The sequence below is a fragment of the Pteropus alecto genome, unplaced genomic scaffold (assembly GCF_000325575.1).
Source record: "Pteropus alecto unplaced genomic scaffold, ASM32557v1 scaffold7, whole genome shotgun sequence".
NCBI classification, from domain to species: Eukaryota; Metazoa; Chordata; class Mammalia; order Chiroptera; family Pteropodidae; genus Pteropus; species Pteropus alecto.
Window position 1 is genome coordinate 46000285 of NW_006494614.1, and position 26403 is coordinate 46026687.

Here is a 26403-nt window from a genome sequence, read left to right on the forward strand (position 1 = left end):
CTGCATAGAAGACAGAGACAGGATTCAATTACGGTGCTTCTCAGAAACTGTCCTTTAAACTCTATTATAAGCACTAACATCAGAGTACCTATGAAGGTTGTGATTTAGTACCCCCGAGTAATCGAAGGCCATAAAGCTTTTTAATGATGCACTTTCAACATTATCACAACACATGCTTGAACCAACTGTTCTTTACCATAACATCAAATCCTTCTCTGGTAATTAGATTTAAGAACTTTTCATCTGACGAGCTATAGACAAACTGTTTTAGAACCAACAGAAAGAACATGTGATACACACTGACTCTAGAGCTCATTACTAACCATTACTAACTTAAGATTCTTAATTCACCTCTCTACCTCCTCACTGGAAAATAAAATAAAAGCCCAAACCATCTGCTACCCCCACCCTCAACAATAAAAAGTAAGCAAATTTATAATATTGTTCTTTAGAATCATTTTTTTTCTCTCTTTTGTGCTCATTATACATTTTTCTTATCATAGATATAAGTGAAAAAAACGTTAACATTACTTAATTCAGAATCTTGGGCTTAAAATAAATTTTCGATTTCTTCTCTTTTGCTATTTGTATTTTAAAAAGCCTGAGATTGAAAGTTCTACTTCATTAAGACAGGTATGATTTTCTTCTATTCAGCCGATTAGTGGTAAGACCTGTAGCTTGACTGTGGCTCAAGAAAAATGCCCAGAGGTGACATTTTCTCTGATATTTCACAAAGATGGCAGAGGATAGCAACTTAATTGACATTAATACCAGTAGCTGTAAAATAGTAGGCTTAACTTCCTGAGGCTCAGGAAGGTTATCGATCTGTGCTGAGAGAGGGGCATTATCTTTTTTTTTTTATGGAATTAGAATCTTTGGGTCTTAATTTGCGATTTAGAAGACTACTTAAAGTTTCTTCAAACTGAACTTGAAGAGCCTAAATAAATGAGTGGTCAATGACACCTATAATTTTTTGGAGTGGAGTTTATGTTACTGATGAGGTCACCAGGAGCCAGATTTTCTCAGTACAAAACCCAGATATTATTGTATGAAATAATAAGCATTAATGCAATTTTTAAAGACCATCTTATCTTAGTTTCAGAAATTTACACACTAGATGAATTTGGCTCAAGTGCTTAAATTATGAAAAAGATTAAGTAAGTGTTAACAGAATTAGAAAAAGAGTGGGAATTATAAATGAAATCAACAAAAGTTAGTTTGTTGAAGAGACAGCTTTAATTTATAGAAACAGGTTTAGAAAAGTAACACAGATAGTATCTATTCTTACTTCAAAATGGAATCCTTCTTTAAGTGCAAGTGCCTTCAGAATTTTGGAGGAGACTGTGGTGGCTAACATATAAATGTTCTTCACATCAGCATTTCTTGATTTACTTTTCTTCCAGCAATCAAACATCCACCACCCAAACAGAGCTGCCAGCTCATTCCCTGTGAAAACTTTCCAATGACCACTGTAGAGAAAATGAAAATTCAAGTCAAGATCTTTATAACTGCTCATTAAAACTTCTTGACCCTAAGGCCTACAAACTACCATCCTTCATATAGGAAAACCCAAAAATTACTATATGAGATTTTTTGAGAAAACATTTACTACTACTTTTCTAACTGACCAGGGATGAGCTTAGGGTAGGAATGGTAGCAATGTCTTTTAAAAAATTATTACATTGTTACTTTTATTCACCTACCTAATGAGAAAAAAGTTAATAATATAATGTCCTTTCTATGTAAGGACACTTGTCACAACACAGAATGGCAAAAATACATAACAACTGAAAGGACCAAGATTAGGAAATGATTACATTGATAAAGCAATCTGTAGGGATATTATGCCATTTTAAAATTTAATATTTTAAACAATATTCAAGAACAGGGAAAAAACTCACAGTACAGTATAAGTGGAAAATAATCAAGATATAAAATTATACTAGTATGATAAATACTAGTAAAATACATTACACATGTATTTTAAATATTTGAGTAGAAAAAATATGGAAAGATGTTAAAATATCAACCTAGGTGGTTATCTCTGGATAGTGGTTTTACAGATTTCTTTTTTAAAAAAATTATTTCCAACGAGCCCGTAAGACTTCAAAAACTGTCTTTCAAAGTTTAAGCTTTTAATCAAACAATAGGTTCTACTGACTTCTCCTGAAGTTCTGCCACTGCCAGTCGGTCTGCATCAGGATCTGTGGCTAGCACTATCCGGGCATTTTCTTTCTCTGCCAGTCTCAAAGAAAGTTCCTAAAACAGTGACCCAAAAAGCTGAATTGTATTGAAGACATTAAATGCAATGTTAATATTCCTAAATGTAGGCCCTATGTTAGTGATATGAATTTTAGAAGAACTATAGTTTAGCTCAATTTAAATTAAGTCTAGAGGTAAGGATATCTGCTACAGAGGTTTCAAATAAACAATATATGGCTCCAATATAACCTGAAAGATGTAAACTAAAGTGGTTATTGCTTTTGTAAGTAATCTCTGAATTCTCAATGAGTTCTATCTATTTGATAAAGTTTAATACACTTAATAATATTTAAATATAGGGAAAAAATACCAGCACAGATTCTCCCTCTTCAGGATTTGGGCATTTAACAGTAGAAAAGTCCGGATCAGGATCCTTTTGTTCTGGTACTGGAATTGGAGGCTTAAAACCAAATGCTTGAAAAGCCAACTGCACATAGTCATGTCCAACCCCATGAAAAGATGTATGCACAAATTTCAAGGTGGTCTTTGAGTTTAATTCCCTGTAAAGGAAAATCATCATATAATCAGTCACAAAACTCATTACTTGTGATATAATTAAAATAAGCTAGAGGAAAAGCTAAAATCTATCTTGTAAGATAGGGAAAATATACTCAGCCAGCCAGGAAGCTTTCTAGCAATAGTGTTAGCTACTCATGAAATAGTTATGGAAATATGGAAGTAGAAAAGAAAAAACAAAATTTTAGAGAAAATTTCCTAACCTTATATAGAAGGAATACATATATTTAGCTATACTTTTTTAAAACAGCTTTATTGAGAGGTAATTAATAGACTATAAAATTCATCCAGTTAAAGTGTATAATTCAGTGGCTTTCACTGTATTCAAAATTTTTCTACCATTATTATGATCAATTTTAGAACATTCTCATTACCCCAAAAAGAATTCCATACCCCATAGCTACCACTCCCTAACCTTCCCATTCTTCCCAGCCATAGGCAACCACTAATATACTTTGTCTGTTTCTGTCTCTACAGTTTTGCCTACTGGACATTTCACATACATGGAATCATACAATATGCGGTACTTTGTGACTGGCTTCTTTAGCTTAGGATAACGTTTTCAAGGTTTATTCATGCTGTAGTATGCATCAATATTTCATTTCTTTTTATTGCCAAATAATATTTCGTTGTAAGATATATCACATTTTATTTATCCATTCATTGGTTGATGGATATTTGGATTATTTCCATTTTTTTGACTATTATAAATAGTACTATTTAGCTATAATTTTAATATAATAAACAACCAATACATTTTTATCCCTATTTCTTTACCTTATTTGTTAATCTTATTCCAAGGTAATATTATCCTATATTTCTACTTGAATACCTGTAAAAACAGATCTTTTTCAGATCTTCCATGTATCTTCTGCAAATGTCCTGCAGAGGATCTCTCTTCAGTGGACTAGTATCCACTAAATTATCATTCCAGGAACCATTCCAGGGTTCCACACATTCTTCTATACATTTCAGAATTTCTTTATCATGAGGAGATGTAATCTGAGCACCTGTTTCCCAATAAACCTAGATAATAGGTAAATACAGTTATAAACGCTTGAAATGCTGGCCAGATGTTTTCTTATCTACAGTAAAGATATCTGACTTTATAAAAAAGCATATCAAATTACTCAAGTAGAAAATGTCAGCATGGGACTAACTTAATAAAAACCAACAGCTATTAATGGTAATGATTCCACTGGGACCCTTCAACAAAATTATCATGTCTTATTTTCTTTTAGAAGTATACTTTAATAATAAAACAAGTAAAAAAAATCAAGCATCATTATGACATTATAATATATATATACCATAGTATCCAATCACACTCTTATATAACTATGTACTGAAGATAATCTAAGCAACCATGGAATATCCATAAAACTTGACACTATAAAATTTTAGCATTATAAAGTGGTTAAGTGATAAAGAAGAAATTATTTTTCAGTTATAAAGTAGAATTTATGTCACACCAAATGAAGTCTATTTCAGGAAAGACAATCAATATGTTAATTATCTCATAGACATTTTAATATATGTATTTTAAGTATTTAAAGAAAATATACTTCATTAAGTTGTCAGTTTGTCAAGAAGTTTGATCAGTAAGACATTAGGAACAGAAAACAAAAAAAAGCAAGAAAATGTATTTCTATAATTCACAGAATCTCAAACTTAGAAGGAATTCTTAGAGAATATCTGTATTGTTTCTACCATTTATATGACATGAATCCTCTCTACTGTATCCTGAATGAAGAAAAGAAGAATACACTTGAATATGTATTATGTACTAAGCTGTGCCAATCGATATGGTAGACTAGATGACCTCAGAATTCTCACTCTATAAACACCTCAAAATACTAGATAAAGTAGAAAAAGTATTATCTACAATAAATAGTCTAGTTCACAAGACAGAAAGGGGAAACTCCAGGGAGTGGGGAACAAAGGAAAGAATTAAAAACCAGAGTGATGCTATGGCTGCCTGGAGTTTGGGAACTGTCTATTTATCTGGTTCATGAGTTATAATGCCCATGTGGGAGGTAGGACATTGGAACTGAGACCCCTCTCTCAGTAGAAATATAGAAGAGAAAAAGTTTTGCCCATTATTATAGAAAGATGATGAGAAAGCATGTCTGTTTTTTATTGGGTTCTGGGTGATTTAAAAAAATTCAAATCTGAGGTCTAAATTAACACAAAAACTGCTCCGAGTCAGTAAAACTTCTGAGGTTCCCGCAGAAATTAAAAACAAACAAACAAACAAACAAAAACTGCTCAGAAAGGATGTTGCCACATTCCAAGCCCCTAAAAGATTCCATCTATAGGCCCTGAAAGCTCACTGTGATCATTTTTATAAAATATGAGGAAAAAATCCTGGCCTTTCTCCCTGCCCACGTTTTCTTGCTTTGTGTGTGGACATGATGCCTAGAGGTACAGCAAACATTATATGATGACCACACTTGAGGGAAAGACCAAAAAAACCTGCAGGAATGTTAGGCCTGAGCATCACTGAGCTACAGAACCACATCAGCAGCCACCTACCTCTAGACTTCTTGTTATGTGAGAAAAATTAACCTCTACCAGCTTAAGCCACTATTCTGGGTTTCCTGAGCCTACATCAGAAAGTATCCCTACCTGACATGGTAACAGAAAAATCCACACAACAAAATATACCCAGAAATACACTTTTAAAAAAAGGTGAAAGATCTATTTTTAAAAACCTTCAAAATGTCAATAAAAAATCTAAAAGAAGACTTGAAAGAACAGAAAGATACATCCTGTTCATGAATAAGGAAATTCATAATATTATTAAAATATCGAAGCTTCCTAAATTAATCTACAAATGAAAAATGATACCAATGTAAGTGCCAAAATAACTTTTTTTTTTCAAAATCAGAAAAATACCATAAAACCATGCATAAAAAATATAAAGTCAAAAGGCAAATGATAATATGGGGGTGATATCTCTAAAACAGATGAGCAAGAGCTACTTTTTAACATACAAAGAGTTCCCACAAATCAACAAGAAAAAAAAGAGCAACAACCCAAGAGAAAAATGGGCAAATCCTTAAACAGACTCTCAGGAAAAGGAATACAAATATCTTGTAAATGCATGAAAAGATGCTCTACCTCACTCCTAAGACAAGTGAAGATTAAATGTAATAACATTTCCACCTATCTGAATGGCAAAGACCAAAAAGTTTGACAATACAATAGTGGAAGGTGCATAAAGACTCTCATATATTGCTGGTGAGAGTATAAACTGGTACAACTACCTTAAATAGAGAATGACAAATTTTCTTTCATATTCCCTTTGACTCAGAAGTTTTACTTCTTGAAATTTATCCTATAGATCAAAAGTGCCATAGAAATATAATGTGAGCCACAAATGCAAGCCACTTATGTAATTTAAACTTTTTTAGTAGCCACATTAAACAAGATAAAAAGAAACATGTGAAATTAATATACTTTATACAACCCGCTATATCAAAAATATTATCATTTCAACATATAATCAATATAAAATTGAGGTATTTTACATTTTTTTTCCTACTAAGTCTTCAAAATCTGGTGTGTATTTTACACTTATAACACATTTCAATTCAGACCAATTATATTTTAAGTGTTCAATAGCCACAGGTGGCTAGTGGCTAACAAATTGGACAGTACAGCTGTAGATGATAACAATAAAAACAACAGCATTGAGCATTTATCAGTGCCAGACTTGGGCCACAGGACTCTGCATTTTATAGACAATATCTCCTTTAACTCTCACTCTCACCCTATGATGTTGGTTCTATTATTGTCCCCAGTATACAAATGGGGAAACTAAAGCACAGAGAAATTAAATACCTTGTCACAAAGCTTCTGAGTCACAGAGGTAGGTTTCAAACCCAACCTAATCTCTTAAATACTATTCTATATTGACTATATAAATCTACTTGCATATATGAACAAAGATGTACGTAGAATAATATTCATTGCAGCACTGTTTATAAGTAGTAAAGATCAGAAACAAAATGTTCGACAAAGGATTGGTTAAATAAATTAGGATTCATCTATATAGATTTTAAAGATGAATGCGGCAGACTCATTTATCAATCAATCAATGGAGAGAATGATCTCTAAAATTGTTTCATACCGTTGTGTGAAAAAAGCAAAGTGCAGAAGACTGTATATGGTGCCCTCCCACTTATGAAAAAAAGAGCGAGTGACAAATACATATATGATTACACATTCATGGACTACCTCTACAAGGAAACTAAAACTGGAAACAGTATTCGCTTCTGAGAGGGGTATTGGGAAAAAGGGATGGGAGAGATATTTTTTATTCTTTAACTTTTTAGACTGTTTAACTTTTATTTTTTACCTTGTGCTTATACTTGAAGAAAAAGAAATCTTTGAGAGTCTGCTATGTGACAAATATATTCGACAGCAATGACTATCAAAACAGGCTAAGTCTCTCCACCCATGAGCTTATCTTGGGGAAAAGGGGTAGGCAAGGTCAAACAAATGTCAATAAACAAACAAGATAATTCATCATAAAGAAAGCAGATAATTAGAGATAGTGGAAAGTTCTGTGAAGGAAATAAACAAGATGATGAGAAGGTTATTGAGGGAAGCTGCTTCAGATAAGGTGACCAGGGAAAGTCCCTTCAAGGAAGCAACATCTGGGCAGGAAGCTGAAGGATGAAAATGAGCAAGTCTGCAAGATTTGGGGAAGAGCAATCCAAGCAGAGGAAAAAACAATTACAAAGGCTCGGAGGTGGGAAAGTGCTTGGTATATTGGAGGAACTAGAGGAAAAGAAAGTAGTGGCAGTGTGACTAGAATGTAGTGAGCACAGGAGAGCAATAAAGGAAATGAGGTTGAAGAGGGAGGCAAGAAGCAGGGTCCTGTGGCCTGAGATAAAGAGTTTAGATTTTATTCAAAGAATGAGAAGCCAACTGAAGAATTTTAAGCAGAAAAGTAAGATGACCTATTTATGTTTTAAAAGATCATTTGGCCACCTGGTGGAGAATGAATTGCAGGGGAAGCAGGGATGAAATCAGCTAGGATAGTGTAGTTCAGACAGAGGGCAACAATGCTTTGGAATGGTGGAGGTAGAAGACATGGATAGAAGTAAACATATTCAACATATATTTAACATGTAGAATGTGTAGCATCTGTTAGTGGATTAAATGTTAGGAGTGAAGGAAAAGGAGTGACTTCTGGTTTTTGTTTGTGGGTGGTATCAATTTATAGAGATGGGGAAGCCCGGGACGAACACATTTGAGTATGTATGTGGCAGGTTATGGGGGAATCGAGACCTCTGTTCCAGAAACACTAATTTTGAGATGTCTGCTAGACATCCCAGTGGATATGAAGTAAACAGCTGGATGTAGGAATCTGATGCTCAGAGGAGATCTGGGTTCTTGGCTCTCTTGACAGTTGACCTTTCCCTCTTTGCAACTCTCTTATCCCTTTAGTTTCTATGACACCAATCTCCTCTGGTCTTTCTCCTATCCAGCACTTCTTTCTCCCTTCCCTTAAAGTTGATATTCTATAGGGATCTCTTTGGATCTATCTTTTTCACTACATACTGTCTCTGGGCTGCTTGTCCAAGCAAAAGGCTTCCAAATACTCTTAAATGCTCTAATATATATGGTGACCCCAAAACCTATAACTTCACCCCAGATTTATCCCCTAAGCAAAAGATCTACATATTCAACTGTCTACAGGATGTTGCTACCAGGTTGACTAACAAATATCTCAAGCTTAATATGTCCCAAACTGAATAATTCATGATTCTCCCCTGCCTCTGTGAATAGTAACACTATCCAATTAGCTGGCCAGGACCAAAATCTTAGATTAATACTAAATCTTATTTTCCCCAGTAAAATAGAGCTCAGTGTATCTGGAGGCCTCTCACGGAAGAAGAAAGACAAATATAAGATCATGGAGTCATCATCACCCAGGAACCCCAAATACAGGCTCATTGCTGTGCTGCGTATTTTCTGTTTGCCCCTCCAGAGCCACTCTTCACCCTCCTCCACCCTGGTTCCTGCCAGAGGCTGACACATCAAATGGATCCTGTGACCAATAGGGAGCCCCAGTAGAAGGCTGAAGGAAGAGGAGGGTGAGGTCAAGGTATATTCCTGTAGCTCTCTTCCTGCAAACTCTCATTCATTCCTGAAGTTCTTGGTACAATATGACTCTGAAATGATAGAGAGATGGATTTAGGATAGGAAAAGGAAATCAAGGGCAGCGAGATAGAAGAGACCAATGAAGAGACTTTTGTAATAATACATGTTGAGAAGTAAATAAGGGCCATCAGAGATACACGTTCCTGAGGGTCAGCCTCAATGGTTTTTGTCTTTCTCTCTAATGTCTAGCCCTATTCCCCAGTGTAGAAAATATATTCAGCACATATTATTTAAATAAAATAATAACTATGAAAATAAGCAGAGAGCTGGAGTCCAAGGTTTACCTTATAACCATTGTCTTCTTTGCGGTTGTGAGATGCAGTTATCATCACACCAGCAACTGCTTTAAGCTCCTGGACTGCATATGGCTGAAAAAATAAGACCATAATTTCATTTTGCTTCTTAGCTACTCATACATTTGACATGAGAATACCTTTGATTAAATAACAGGAACAGACATTAAGATATAAATAGTCTAAAACTCAAAAATCAATGCCAGGTTCATTGAGTGGGGCTCATTTCTAAAAGGTCACCAGTAACCACCTTTCAGACTGAATGACTTTTCCCCCAATTTTATTTAACTTAATTCTATAAACATTTCTTATTATTTTGTTCAATTAACAAAATATTTAATGAGCACCTATTATGTGCCAGATGCTCCACTAGACTCTGGAGATATGAGTGGTGAATATAATTATAAAATGTTAGAGCTGGAAGTAAATTTAGAAATTACCCAATCCATCATATTTTACACTGAGGTTTATCCGACAATCATAAGGGAGAAGATTCAAGGGTATAACGTCGATCTCTTGCCTTCCAATTTGAAAATCTTGACATATACTCTGTGATCTCTAAATTATATAAAGGTAAATTCACCATCCTCATTCCAAAGTTAATTCCCAGGCTGGAATTCTCTTTTCTTCCATAGCAGTTTTTTGTCTGCCTAGGATGTTCCCCCTACTCCTCCACCACTACACAATCCAGGTCTGACCAGAGAAACCTACTCTCTTGATGATTTAATTCAGAAACTGGCTCATATACCAAACTTGGTTAGGTGTTTCTGCTGTAGGTAGGCTTAGAAGATTGCCTTTTGACTCAAAGTCATGGTGATAAAGGGTGTGAATCTGGTACTGCTAAAAGTATCTCCCTACCAGCTGGAGCCAATCTGCCTGCAATAGAAAGGAATGTGACACTGGGATTGATGGTAGCTGGGCTTGGCAACCCAGTGGCAGAATCCTACAGAAATGTTCTAAATTTCTGTACCCTCCCTAGTTTCTGTCATTCATTACAGCTAACTGTTTAGCAAGTCCTTCAATTCTTTGAGCCACTCAGTATTTATTTCAAATAAATCACTAGTAACAGTTTATAGAGACATTATCTATTCCGCAAACATTTGTTAAAACTTGCCTATAAAATCATCTGGACTTGGTATTTTTGAGAAGATTTAAAAAATATATCTTTAGTGTTTATAGGTCTGTTCAGGTTTTCTATTTCTTATTCGTTTTGATGTATAGATTAATCTAGGAAACTGACCAATCTGAGCTTTCACATTTATTTACATTGCGTTGTTTAGGATATTGTGGTTTTTAAAATCTCGATTGTATTTATTGTGTACCCTCTGAATTTCTTTGTGTCTTTTTCTCTTTCTTTTTTGAGCTCCCTTGCCAAGGTTTGTCTATGTTATGTCTCTTCAGAGAGCCAACTTTTGCTTTTGTTGATACCCTCTTTTCTTTGTTTGCTTTCTTTTTTCTTTCTTTTTTAGGCAAGGCAATCCTTGGTTGACCTCACAGATTGCAAAGACCTTGTCAGTTTACAATCCCTTATTTATTTGTTTGTTTGTTTGTTTGTTTATTTTTATAACACCTACAGCACCTGGTCTTCCTAGATGGTCTCCCATCCAAGTACTAATCAGGCCCGACTCTGCTTAGCTTCCGAGATCAGATGGGATCGGGCTTGTGCAAGGTGGCATGGACATGGACCTTTTCTTTATTTTCTATTTAATTGATTTTTCCCTCATATCTTTATTATTTCCTTCCTTTTACTTTATTTGGATTTATTCTGTTTTAGTTCTAACATACTAAGTTAGAGTCTTAGTTCATTATTTTAAAATCTTTTTTTCCCTAATATATTCATTAAGACTGTAAATTTCCCTTTAAGTGGGGCTTTAGTTATAGCCCATAATCTTCGCTACTTATTGTTGCTCAGTTTTAAGTACAGGCAGTCCTTGTTTTGCACGGTTCCAATATACAAAATATACAAAAATACAAAAATTCGTATACAATATTCAAAAATTTCTGATACCATTTTGTAGTTAAATAATACCAGTCTCCCAACAACATGTTTAAATTTTAGTTACCGTGCTATGTTAACTGTGAGTAATTGCATCAAGTACAAATTTGGCTGCTAGCTCCAAAATAACTACATATATATGTGATCCATTATGACTAGTGACCAATCACGTCACTCTGTTAAGGTCTGTCTGTGACTGGTCACTGTGCATCTGTTATTTAGCTCTCACACTGACAGCAGTTGTATAGTTGTGTTGCCTCCTTACTACCCAGTGACAAATCCATATGACAGTTTGCAAAAATGGGTAACTGAGAGAAGGAATTGGCCAACAAAGATGAAAGTGCAGCAAAAATCCAAAAAATGATAATGGCGATACAAGTGATAATTTGAATTGAACATAAATGGAGCTATAGAAAAGATAACTGAGAATGTTAACACTGCTGTCGTTCAAGAGAATCTTGATATGCATATCTAGAACCTTAGTGAAGGCAAGCATATGGATATAAGTGAAAGATATAGTAGGGATGAAAAGGATGAAGATGTCCCAGAGGTAGTGATACTGGCAAAAAATGGATTCTCAGAGATATTTCACAAGATTGAAAGTACAAAGGATAAAATGTGAGAAGCTGATCCAAACTTAGAAAGGAGTGTTATAATTTGCCAACGCATAGAAAAGATCCTCGCTTAAGGTGTTGTTAAGGTATATGACAAAAAGCAAGCACTGTTCATATTCTGGCTAAATTATTTTACAAAGGAATAAAACACTTTAGTTCTCAATGTTTCTAATGTTTTAAATTACTGTGTACTACATAAATATTAGTTTTACTATTTTTTTCTTTTCCCTATACATTTTTAGCTAGTAGTAAGGATGCTTTTAATGTTTTGGCAAAATATTTTTAAAGTCATGGAACAACTGCAATTTTTCCCGTTGATAATTAAGATCGATTTGCACGCTTTTAGCTCACACAGTTATTTTTATGGCCCTACACTACCATGCAAAGCAATCTTCACTAGGATATCTTCCTTAATCCATAAATTACTTATAAATGTGTTTTTAAAATTCCAAATGTATGGGGTTTTGTGGATTTATGTATTTTGAATCCTATTGCATAGGGCCCAGGGCTATGGCTTGATAAGCAGTTCTCTGACATTTGCTGAGATTTTCTTTGTGACCCTGCTTAATAAGAATGAATGTCCTACCATCACTGAATACAGAGTTTTTACACACACACACACACACACACACACACACACACACAGACCAAGTATGCTAATAGTATACTCAAATCTATCCTTAATAGTTTTTGCCTGCCTGAATATCCCACGCCATGACTGTGGACTTATCAACTTGTTATAGATCAAATTCTTAGGTGGTTCAACACATGCTTGTTGAATGAAAAAAAATCAGGGCAAAATTTGTTTTCCTTTGAAGCAAGCACATCGATATAAGTTCTTCCTTTGGCCCTTCATATCATTTAATACAGAACTATATGCATAACAAATATTTGAGTCTTGGTTAATTTAAGAAATCTTTTCAAGAGCAGCAAACTTTATGATCAATAATCCAACACACTTACTACAAAAGGTGTAGGGACGTATCTTGAGAAAAGGTACACAGGAACATCTCTGGCCAGTAACACTGCAGCAGTGAGTTTAGCAAGCCTAAAAAGAGAGATTTCACTTAGTCTTACTATACTTTTCAAAACCGAACCTTCCACAAAATAAATGTTTCATATTACAATTATTCTGAATATATAGTGGCCTAAGACAACTAATTCTTATAATCACTAGTTATTTAAGCTTTGTCCTTCAACTTAAAAATGTTAAATAAATACGATTTTTTAAAGGAGTTTAACAATGAAGAGAATCGACATTTAAATTTCTTCCTTTTTCCTCATTCATCTTTTGACGGCTCTTCTCCTAAGAAATAAAACTCAAAAAAAGACAAAAAGAATGGAGAAAAGTGAAATAAAAGACTTTAATAAACACAATATGCATAATTATCCCCTGGAAAAAGTATCACTATATCATTATCTAGGTGTGAAAATACCATAAAACTAATCAAATGGGACTATAATGAGAAAATACAAACTATATCATTACTTCTACCCCAGTGCCTTGCCAAATACTAAAGTCATAACAGAAGCCACGACACCATTCTAAATACTAACTCTAAATATTTTTAAATGTTACTCTTTTCTGTAAAAGCTAAAAAGCTTATCTTTGAAATGCTTCTATTTCAGCTCTAAAATAAACATTAGCATGTGACTGTATTTCTATTTGACAGTTTCCTGTCTCAGAAATGCTAACACTGGGGGGAAAAAATTAGGTTTTATTCCAATTCATCTTAATCTCTGAAACAATTAACACGATACCTCTGGCTGCTGCAGCTGCTAGTTACTTGCCCCCGGGTATCATACCCAACGACAAAGCCTCTCTGCTTGAAGTCTGAGAAACATCTTTCAAGGTATTTGTACATCCCCTGCAGAAGATAAACACAAAACATTAGTTCCTGATTAATGCCTGCATTTTCCTGCCACTTAAAATCTATTATTTTTATGTGTCATGTGCAACTTACGGGCTCTGAGGGATCTGGCTTCTGCCTTTATGCCCATGTTTACCAATGTGGGAAAAATACTGTTCAATCCTCAAAGGTGAAATGACAAACATTTATTTCCTGGAGTTTCAGACATAGCTTAATACCACAGAAATATCAATTATGTAACTATTAAATCCAATACGATACATAAAACATGAGGACAAAAGATGGGACATGAAAGTCAGTGCGCTCAAAAAATTATTAGGCAAGCCAGAAGAAATTGTTTCTTGCCTTAAGGCTCTAACAGAATTTTGACTATTTTGGGCCTGGCTAAATCCTAAGACTGAAGCTAACCAAAAGAATTTATTTATGACACAAACATTTTAAATTAGCAACATAAACCTTCATAAGAACATTTTTTAAGATAGCTGAGCCTATTTGTAATTCTTTGGTTTTAAAATCTCACAGAAAGAAAATCTCACAAACTAGTAAAATTTGCAGTCAAGGGTGAGGAAAAAAATGAAACAAAATATTTAATATTGAAAACATCACGACAATAGATAAAACCATTTAACTACCTTATCAACAATGGGCTAACTTTAATACTTTCATCTCTAAAAATAACACTTTTTATTATTACGGTCCTTTAAAACTACTTTAACAAATGTTGCCACATTTAATCCTTACAACAACCCTGAAAAGAAAGAAATGCAGATGCCATTTATACTTTTGTCTCTATCTTTCAACATCTCTTCAAAAAGCAGACAGAATAAGATTGACAGTCCATGTGATGATTTGCCCAAGGTCATTCATTCAACTAAACCTAAGTTACACTGATTTACTGAAGACCTATTATATGGCAGGCACTGTTAAGTAACTATGTGGCAGCACCGAATGAAGTCCCAATGACTTCTGGACTCTTCTTCCATGGCTCTTTCAAGTATAATCATTCTTCCCAACCTTCTCTGCATATGTGTGTGCACGTGTGCGCTTGCCCAAATTGGCTAGTTTCACAAATTTATTTATTTCTAATGATGGTACTATCCTAAAACCTCACGAAACCTCATATTATTCTCTGGTATGAAAATCCACTTCTCTCTTTCCTCCTATACCCCCATTCTGAAAAGGGATAGGGCTTAAGAATGAGATTCCATCTGGCTTTTCCACTTTACACAATGGAATCTCAATTGCTATAAAATTTGCACTTCCATAGAAATTGATTTTCAAACATCTCCGACCCTTCTTATAAAGTTAAGGAATCTTCGTTTAAATGAAAGCTTAAGATGAAACCTAAATCATAAAAAAGATTGAACTGAAGCATCTCTGGATGATGAACAGAAAGGAGATGGGGCAGAGGAGCTGGCATGTATCCCATCTATTCAGTCACCTTGTCATCCCTTCTTCCCTGTCCCCAGCCCCTGGCTTTAGAGAATGCCCTCAGAACAAGGCTAAAGATGATTTACTGTTTGGCAGTATTGATTAGTTAGAAGTATGACTACTGAACATTTTTCTAGTCCAGAACTATTTTTAGTATATACTAAATGCATTTTGGCCTTCAAGCAAAGTATAGCTCCTTGAAGCAGAGAGGATGATTCACTGGAAAGAGAAATAATTTGTTACCAGAGTTAGGTGTATAAAATTGGAGAGAAATAAAATAAGTTGTATCATATCATACACTGTCTTAAAAAACTTTCAAGTAGATATAAGGAACCATATTAAAGGGAAATATTTTCAATGAAATTTTCCAAATACTCTGGTTAACCTTTATCAATGGCTGTAGGCCAAATGGGTAATCTAAATTTGTTTCTTTGCATTAATTGAAAATGTCAATATCCATTTTCTGGTTTCAAATGCAAAATAACACTGTCAAGAAATTGATAGCGGCAACCAAAATAATTCTCAGTCAGAAAGATAGTCTGTGACCTTGAAAATACATAAGTGACTTCTAAGACAAATCAAAGGTCAGAATTTATTTACATTTTTTACTTATGAGAGTACCTTCCTGGATATTAAGGTTTTGCTTTTGTTTTTGTTTTTTAGAAAGGTATTACCTAATTTATAAGGCGAAAAAAACAGAGCGATAATTGTTTGTATAATACTTTATAATACATACCTGTGTTGATTGTATTACTGTAAGATCATTAATATAGCAAAATCCTGCCCCCATGGCAGAGCGAAGTCCTGCAGTCCCAAAAGTCATTCGGCAACAAAGACGATCTCGCAGTTCCTTGTTCATTCCATTCCGTAACAGATTTTCAATTTGCTCTTTTGTTTTGGGATTCTAAAAAAAAGAAGTATTAAAACTTAATCAGGATCTCAAGCAAAGCCCTAATATAAAAACCTTGTGAGGAACCCATAAGTACTATGCATACACCACAAGGTTCTATATTTCTTCAAATATAAGCACAAGTTAAAAAATATTAGTATGTATAATAAAACAATACTTGCCATTTACTGAGTCCCCAAAGGAGCCAGGCCCTATTAAGAGAGATTTATATAGCCTGTAATTGCCATAGTATTTTTTATAATATATTCAAGAATGTTTTTTAAATAAATGGATAAACTTAAGAGCTATAGATCCAAAATAAACCTTAGTCAAAAATGGCATCAATTAAATTAGAATCTATATTGTTTTAAAAGAAGTATAGAAGCTACTGGATAAATGCCATCAAAACATGTCTACCAACTACCTACCTAAACCTCTGCAATTCAAAATGACCAATAAGCTTATTATTCTTAAAGTCAATTTATCTATAGTAAGAGTTGACCATAAAAAGGTTTTAGGTGTTAAATGTGGACTTAGTTAAGAATGAGAATGAAAATTCAGTCCAAACATGGCTTGTGAGAAAGGACATTCCAACATCCATATTTTAGGATTATATATTTCATTAGTACTTATTTTAACTTATTTTCATAAATCTCAAGAATGCCTGTGACTGAAAATAGTGCTTCACAAAAAAGTAGCAAATTTCTAATAGAAATACAATTATAATAAGAACAAAATTTAAATGGAATTTTCCAGTACTTTCTAAGAGAAAGAGTCAAATATTAAGAAAATAAGGTGAAAAGTAATATTTGCTTAGATCTTCTAAATCTATAGCCTATACAAGAATAATAAATATTCAGAATATTCATTATCCAAGGTACCTGAAAGGTGCTAAATATTAGAGCATATCTGTATTTGTAAAGAAATAAAAACATTAATATATAAGTTCAAACAAAAGGTTTCCTGGTTACAGTAGAAATTAAAGTAACCAGAGTGCATGCCACCGACTAATGAAAGCCGTGGAATTATGATTAACTAAAATTATAACCTTAAAATGAATGGATGTTTAAAATATATATATTATACGTATATATTATATATATATATTACCTAGAGTCAAGGAGTCTCCATTTTATAAATGGCACACACTAACAAATACATAAGGTACATAACAATACAAATAGCTATTAAGAGATAAATCTAAACAATAAGATTATCTGTGTTACTATCACATTATTCCAAAGTCTAAGATACCACCAGATTTGACACAGAAGTAAAAGAGACTTGGAGAGGGTTAACATTTACAAATGGGCATAAGAATGGCAAAAATTGAAAAGACTGAAAAACTTCAGTACTGTAGAGGGTACTTGGCACTGTAATGCACTGTCAGTGGCAATGAATTGGGATCGTCTTTGTGGAGTGATTTTGCGGCAACTATCGGAACAAACTGCACATGCCTCTTGGCCCACAGATTTCTGTCCACAGCAATACCTTCACATGAACGAAATGATTTATTCATATGAGAATATTCACTGCAACATCTTACTGGTAGTATTACTACCACTGCATTGATGAAGAAATTAAGATTCAGAGAGGCAGCCTAGTAACACTGAGCTAATAATATTGGAGATCTAGGCAGGATTTGAATCTAGGTCGGTCTGGCTCTGAAGCCTGTATCATCTCACTACAAACAAAATAATTATGTAGGGAAGGCTGATAATTATTCTAATAAAAATTAATTCCAGTTACAGAGCAAAACAATATTCCTTTTTGTTACACTTATATAAATATAAAAAATGCTCTGGGAGACATGAATACTATTAGGTTTCTGAGTATACTTCCTAATGTTTAAATGCACAGCTACTAGAGTAAGGCCTAAAACTTCCATTCCTTGTTATAAACATTATAACCAGTATCGACCTAATTCCTGGTTTTGAAAATCTGTAAATTAGAGAAAAATAAAAATGGATAAAGAATCATTATGCATTAAACGTAAATTTTTATGGTAAAAAAACTAATAAAGAACAACATAGGGAATATCATCAATAATATTGTAATAACGATGAATGTTGTCAGGTGTTGTCAGGTGGACACTAGACTTATCTCGATAATCACTTCGTAAGTTATATAAATATCTAATCACTATATTGCACACCTGAAACTAATATAATATTGAATGACAACTGAAGTTAAAAAATAAAAACTTTAAAAATAACTAAGGGATTATGGTGACAGGCATTTGCGATCAACTTTAAACTCAGATTTCTCCACTATTTCATAACTAGTCATTAAATTAGATGTAGATGTTACAAACTTTTAAAAAATATAACTAAATTGGTATCTATGTAGCCATGATTATCATATATTTCCATTCACATGATGAAATTACAGTTGCATTTTATTACGATCTTCAAATAACTATGATTTATATAAACTATAATAAAGAGTCTAAGAACTACAAATTATTTTTTGAATACTATTTCCACATAGAACTCAGAGATACTAAATGGAAAAGAAAGCAGAAGAGTATATAAGCTATTTTGATTTGTATAGAAAGAGATATGTGTATATTTATATATCATTCCAGAAATACTACAGGTGAATATAAGAGACTGAGGAAATCAGGGGTGAGGTCTGAGGTAGAGTTTTTATTGTACAGCGTTGGTACTATTTGAAAATTTTAAGTTTATATTACTATTTATGGTAAAAATTAGTTAGGTATCCTTGATGGCTGAGAAAAACCACTATTGGTGTGTTTATATGAATACTTTTTACCTCAAAAGAGAGCACAAACTGCTCTCTTTTGCCTATCTATAGAAAGCTTTAATAAGAGCTGAATCTATAAAACATCTATTGGAGCTTTCTCAAATACAAAAACAAATTTTTGTTTGTTTTTTTAATGTGTGCTCATTTACAATTCATTCATTACTTGACGGCAGGAGAATTGAATGGAAGGCCTTACTCTAGTAGTTGTACATTTAAGCATTAGGAAGTATACTCAGAAACCTAATCAGTGCCAAAGGAAAAAAAATTGTTCAACTGATATAAATTGTAAAAAAGCACCTTTAAAATTATAATGTAAGTCTTTAGGAAAGTTACTTGATTTATAGTTTTTGAAAATATACTTACTGATCTACTACATAAAAAATGAATTATTTAGAAAGGAAATTCATTCGATCTGAAATAAATTTGCTCTTAACAAGCATATTTTAGAATCTTAATAATTTTAGTCCTCCAAAAAACTAATCCTGCAGAAAACACAGAGATTTTAGTGACTATTAACATTTTCTATACTTCATCAGGAATAAAGCTGATTGTTTAATATAAAATTAATAATCTAAAGAAAGAATACAGAATTAAAGCTATACATTATTTTCAAATTTTACCTGCATACCAAAAATTCTCCCTTAGGTTCTAATCCTATGTGTTACTGTGACTTTACATGTCTAAAATGAAGAGGAGAAAGTGTCTTCTTCCATTAATACTCTGTGGTTTTATTTTTTCCATATTGTAGGTCCAGTAAGACTCAAACTCAAAGAAAACATAAAAGATTTGATTTACCAAAAAAAGCAACACTTTAAATATGTAGGCATGCCTCTTCTAACAAACTTAAGTGTCTCTTCCAACAAACTTATGAACTTTCACAAATGTGAAGAAAACTACCCACAGACCAAAATCAAACCAACTCTGCCTGCCATTAAATGAAAACATTAGCATGCACTTATGAAGGATCATTTTGGACTCATCCAAGCTTTTCTGACCTATTCTGTTATAAGGTTTGTGTATTATTTACATGTAATAAATACAAATGTGTATAAAAGTATGTAAAAAGTAATGAATCACCATGATGTAAAACACATCGAGTTTGTCAATGAGGAATTTACCTGCAAAGTTTCTTTCCTACTTCTCTTATAAACCTAATATTTTTATAATTCTTATACAACTTGAATCTATTCTGTTATTATTCTAGTATTAAATCTAAGAGCTTAAAAATAATAGAAACTATGAATATCATTGTATAGAAGATTAGAACTGATCTAAAATAATATAATGGATTATATTCTTAATGTATATTAAGGATCCCAGATTGTAGTTTTGTTATATATCTAAAGAGGGGGCAATACTACACAAAATTGATTTTTAGTAACTCAAATATATTTAAAATTGCAAAACTGTAAATAACATTTTAAAATGTTACTCAGAGACGGCGTCTAAACAATAAATACCAGTTTTATATAATGACAGAGAAAAAAACTTTTTTAAGTTTATTTCTAAACAGAAGTTAAAAGAGAAACTGCAACCTAAAACATCTGAAGTGAACCTGACATTTACTTCTTCTGAGTCAGCGAGCTTGAATATCCAAGTCTAGAGTATTGAAGCAGAACATGTTTTCCAAACTAGATGCTTCCTCATTGAGTACAAAATATACTCTTGCTAAACCAATAATTTTTTTCCATTTAAAGGATCTCTGTTCTAAATCTAATATAATTTCTCTATCTTTAAAAAATTTGCAGAAATTGGCATAAATTAAATTGGCTTAGATAAAAAACTTGAATGACTATACTTCAGGTAACCCTTATTTTATTGTTATAATTGTTCTATTATTAGTTATTGTTGTTAATCTCTTACTGTGCCTAATTTATAAATTAAACTTTATCATAGGTATGTATGTATGTATTGGAAAAATACAGTATATATGGGGTTCAGTCTTATCTAAGGTTTCAGGCATCCACTGGAGTCTTGGATTGTATTTCCCACGGATAAGATGGACGATTGTATTAGAAAAAAAGTTAACAGATGATAATGGGAATTCCCTTAAAAACAGTAATAATTACTCTCATAATGGGGGTTGATAGCAGAGACCATTTTCTAAACCTCTGTATCCTCCACAGTACTGAACCTCTACCTTGTACACAGAAGATGCTTAATATGTGTCCAATGACTGAGTCAGTAATAGTAACAAAGTAGCCATGTTCTTTCAGGAAAAGTAAATATTAAAGAAAGAAAATGTACGTTGAAGTTATCATGCAATTGAACCTAAGAATTCCCAACTGAATTTCCTAATTAAGTGGATATTTTTTTTTTAAGATAAAGCCTATGGACAAATAATTTTACGTTATTCTTTGAGGCTAAATTAAATGCCAAATATACACTTTATGCAATCACTCAAAAATGTTACTTTTAAAAAATTAATACTATATCTTCAGTATTGAGAACAGAACCTGGCACTCAGGCATTCGACCAATGTTTGTTAATTAAAATATATGTTTATTAAGCACAGGAGACACTATGGGGAACAAGAAGACACTGTCTCTGCTCTCACAAAGCTCAAGATGTAATGAAGCATAAAGATAAGTAAAAGGGCAGTTAGCACATAAAACATGAGAAGTATTAGAATATGAGTAAGTTCTGGGTGCTGTAGGAACACGTAGGATAAGTCTCTAACCCATGATGGACTTAAGAGTAGAGAGAAGAGTCAAGGAAGAAATATCTGATCTGAAAAGTGAGTAGGAATTGGAGGGTGTAGGGTGGGGTGTGAGAAACAAGTTGAGGGTAGAGAGATAATGAGATCAGTATTAAATTCAAGTTTGCAATGATATTTATAGTCAGCATGCCAACTATTACTTTCTCATCTGATAGTCTCTTCCTAGTATCCAAGGAAATGTAAATTAAAATATGGTATCATTTTCATCCCAAAACTTTATTAAGTTTTTAAAAGTATTAAGCCCAGTACTGAGAAGGTAAGGTTTATTAATTACTATGGCAGGGGTAACAAACCACTCCAAACATAGTGGCTTAAATTAATAATAATTCATTATCTCTCACAGTTTCTGTGGGTCAGGAATTTAGAAAGGGCACAGCGAGTTTGGCTTGTCTGTGTCTCACAATGTCTGGTGTCTCAGCTGGAAGACTTGAAGACTGGGGGCTGAAATTATCTGAGGGCTTATTTACTCATATATCTGGCAGTGATGCTGACAGCTAAGGCCTACCTGGGGCTGTAGGCTGAAATAACTATAATGCTCACTCCACGTGGCCTGGGCTTCCTCACAATGTTGGCTTCCAAGGGCAAGTGTCCCAAGAGCAAGCAAGCCAGGGGGAAGCCGCATTACCGTTTATGACCTAGACTTGGAAGTCAGGAAGCTTCACTTCCACTAAACTATTTTTCTTGGGGAAGTTACAAAGGCCCAAGTTCTACGAAAGGGAAAATAGATCTTACCTTTCAACTGAGGTGTGCCAAAGTTACAGCATGTGAGGTGGGATTATATATACATGCACGCAGCCATCATTGAAAAATACAATTTGCCAAAGACGGAGTATAAAATCATATAATATCTCAGATGACAATTTGCCAATGTTATAAATAATTTAAATATTAAATAGCCAAAGGCTTATTTAACATTAAAGATTAGTGACTCAACAGAAAAATGGGCAAAAGATATGAAGATAGTTCATTTAAAAAGGAAATACAGGTATCTTTTAAACATATGAAAATAAACTCAGTATCTTTACAAGAAAAAATGGAAATTAAAACTAAAATAAATATAATCTTCATTTCTACATTGGCAAAGACAAACACTTGATACTACATTGTGGAATGAAGAATTTGGGTGATGTCTGAAGCACGGTGGAGTGAGAGATGTCCCCATATCTCTCCCCTTGAAATAATAAAAAGCCGAATATCTAAAACTCAATAAATAACACCCAACATACACACAAGCACGTCTGAGCGAGTGATGTGTGCCCAAGAGCTACCAGAGGTCAGAACTGTGGGAGCTGGGTGGTAGATTGGGAGGAAGAAGCTGCCTCTTGCAGGTGGAGCTCTGCAGGAGGAGGGGGAGGGGAGAAGGTAGGGCAGGTTCCCTGAACAGCCCTGTCTGAGAGAGCTGTGAGCTCTACACAGTGGCAGCGCCCAGGAATCAGGACAGAAAGCAGAGAAGTGAGGATGGCAGAGAAGCAACAGTTGATTATTATCAGCCACAGTTGAAAATCACGAGGCTGAGCCACAACAACCCCCATCCTCCAACCCAGAGGGCACCACCCCCCATATCCTCCAAGACTGAACACCATAGAGCCCCAGGGGAATCTGAGCAAATGCTACTAAAACTGTCACTAACACTGATGGAGACTGAGACTGAGGGTAGCGGTTGTGATTGAATATTTATAAGGAAAAAAAAGACATTATTAAGGCTCAAAGCAGGGATCCAAGAGGCTTATATGCCACATACTAGAAACCAAAAGAAAAACATCTTTTTAGCAACAGGCTAAAGAGGGATCTTTATATAATAAATCTTCTTTCTGGGAAAAAAAAAAGGTATAATATACTTCCATTAATGCCCAGAGAAACAGTCCATTAAATGCCATGAACGACCAAGGTGACAAGGCAGCTCAGAAAGAAAAAGAAAAATCTCCAGAAAATAATCTTAAAGACAAAGAAATATATGACTTAAATGACAGAGAACTCAGGATGGTATTTCTGAAAATACTCAATGAGATCTATAATTCCAGGAGTTGAAAAAACAACTAGATCAACAGAATGAGTTATTTAGCAAGGAGATTGAAACCCTAAAGAGAACCAAATAGATCTTCTGGAAATGAAGGACATGTTAAAAGAGATGAAGAATGAAATAGCAAATTGGGAAACAGAGTCAACCAAATGGAGGAAAGGATCAGTGATATTGAAGAAAGAAATCTAGAAATAAATCAAAAGGAAGAAGAGAGAAACCGAAGAATGAAAAATAATGAAAGAAGAATTCAAGAACTAGCTGACACCATCAGGGAAAGAAACATAAGAATAATGGGGTCTACGGCCACGCCACCCTGAATGAGCCCGATCTTGTCTGATCTCGGAAGCTAAGCGGGGTCGGGCCTGGTTAGTACTTGGATGGGAGACCACTTAGGAATATCAGGTGCTGTAGGCGTTAAAAAAAAAAAAAAGAAGAAGAAGAAGAATGGGTATTCCAGAAGGAGAGAAAAAAGAGCAGGAATCAGAGAGCATTTTCAAACAAATACCTGATGAGAATTTCTCAAATCTAAGGAACGAACTGGAAATTCAAAATGTCAACAGAACACCCAATTATGTCAATCCAAAAAGGCCTTTTCCAAGACACATAATACTAAAATTATCAAAACTTAATGACAAAGAAAGAATTCTCAGGGCAGTCAGGGAAAAGAAGATGGTAACCTATTAAAAAAAAAAACCAACAGATTATCATTGGACTGCTCAGCACAAAACTTACAAGCAAGGAGTGGATTCAAATAATCAAACTATTAAATGAAAGGAATTACTAGCAAAGCTCTCCTTTAGATATGAAGGAGAAATAAGTACCTTTAAAGACATATAAAAATTGAGGGAATTCTCCAATACGAGGCCTGCATTTCAGGAAATACTGAAAGGGGTCAGCCCACCTAAAACAAAATGACAAAAAAAAACATTACTGAGCAAGGCGACTAACAGGCAGATAGAAGTAGAGTAGTGCAAATCTTATTAAGAACGGGATATTATAAGTTTAAACACTAAGAAGAGATTTGCTAATGCAAGATAGTAATGAACATTCAGCATATATAGGGACAAACTGAGACAACAATAACTGAAAAGGGGAGGATTCAAAGATCCAGATTCACAAAGGGGAATGGAGATAAGGCACACGCAGAAGAAAATGGACTACTGTATGTATGTATGTATGTATGTATGTATGTATGTATGTATGTGTGTGTGTATGTATGTGTGTGTGTGTGTGTATATATATAAACTGTCCTTCACATATTCATAATGGTAACCACATGCCAAAGATTCAGAACTGAAGTATATAACATAAAACAAGAAAGACCAGTGGAAAAATCCACAAAACCCAACCAAAATAAAAAGACAGATGGAAATACAAGGACAATGAAGCAATGGAAACACTGAGCTACCAGAAAGCAAAAGATAAAATAGCTATAGGAAAACTTCGTATTTCAATGATCACCCTAAATGTAAATGGACTGAACTCACCAATAAAAAGGAACAGAGTTGCAGAATGGATCAAAAAACAAAACCCAATCATATGCTGCCGCCAGGAGACACATCTCAGCTCCAAAGACAAATACAGACTCAAAGTGAAAGGGTACAAAACGATATTTCAAGCAAACGGCATTCAGAGAAAAGCAGGAGCGGCAGTACTAACATCGGACAAAACAGACTTCAAAATTAAAAAGATAAAGATACCGAGGGACACTTCATAATGATAAAGAGAAGCATACACCAAGAAGACATAACACTTATTAATATCTATGCTCCCAATCAGGGAACCCCAAAATATATAAAGCAATTACTAACAGAATTAAAGGGAGAAACAGACCAAAGCACTATCATAGTAGGGGACCTAAATACCCCACTGTCGGATATGGACAGGTCATCCAAACAGAAAATCAATAAGGAAATAACATCCTTAAATGACACATTAGACAACTGGATATAACTGACATTTACAGAGCGTTTCATCACAAAACACCGGCTTATACATTCTGCTCTAGTGTACATGGAACATTCTCAAGAATCAAACACATACTGAAACACAGAGATAGCCTCAACAAACATAAGAGGGTTGAAATCATACCAACCATATTCCCTGATCAGAATGCTTTGAAGCTGCAGATCACCTGTAAAATGAAAGGGAAGAACCACAAATACATGGAGATTAAACAAAAAGCTACTAAAGACTGACTGGGTTAGAGAAAAAATAAAAAGAGAGATTAAGAGATACACAGAAATGATAATAATAGTACAACATATCAAAACTTTTAGGGCATAGCAAAAGCGGTAATAAGAGGAAAGTTCATATCATTACAGGCCTATCTCAAAACAAAAATGAGCCCAAAGAAACAACCTAACACTTCATCTTAAAAAACTAGAAAAAGAAGAACAAATGAAGCCTAAAATTAGCAGAAGAATCAAAATTAGAACAGAATTAAATAAAATTGAAAAAAAACAATAGAAAAAAATAAATGCAACAAAAAGCTGGTTCTTTGAGAAGGTTGATAAAACTGACAAACTCCTGGCTAAACTCACAAAAGAAAAGAGAAAGGACACAAGTAAATAAAATCAGGAATGAAAGAGAAGAAATTACAACAGATACCACAAGAGTACAAAGGATCATACAAAAATATTATGAAAAAGTACATAACACCGAATTTAATACCCCAGAAGAAATGGACAAGTACTTAGAAATATACAACCTTCCTAGACTGAATCAAGAAGAACTGGAAAATCTAAATAGACTGATCAGCAGTATGGAAATTGAAACAAATGACCAAAAACCTACCAAAAAGTAAAAGTCCAGGACCAGATGGCTTCACCAGTGAATTCAAATATTCA

At 33.9% G+C, this 26403-nt stretch overlaps 1 protein-coding gene and 2 pseudogenes across 1 annotated transcript in view; 1 reads left to right on the forward strand and 2 right to left on the reverse strand.

The window, feature by feature from the left end:
* The window catches only part of PGM2L1 (phosphoglucomutase 2 like 1), a 51413-nt gene that overhangs the window by 11618 nt on the left and 13392 nt on the right, over positions 1–26403 (reverse strand). The window contains exons 2-9 of the mRNA XM_006926613.3: positions 15897–16064; positions 13620–13726; positions 12822–12906; positions 9240–9323; positions 3611–3804; positions 2573–2762; positions 2162–2259; positions 1289–1469 (exon numbers count right to left, since the gene is read on the reverse strand). Of these exons, the coding sequence (XP_006926675.1) occupies positions 1289–1469; positions 2162–2259; positions 2573–2762; positions 3611–3804; positions 9240–9323; positions 12822–12906; positions 13620–13726; positions 15897–16064 (1107 nt within the window). The remainder of the gene's footprint in view (positions 1–1288; positions 1470–2161; positions 2260–2572; positions 2763–3610; positions 3805–9239; positions 9324–12821; positions 12907–13619; positions 13727–15896; positions 16065–26403) is intronic.
* Positions 10816–10934, reverse strand: LOC112474784 (annotated as a pseudogene).
* LOC112475069 lies at positions 23850–23968 on the forward strand (annotated as a pseudogene).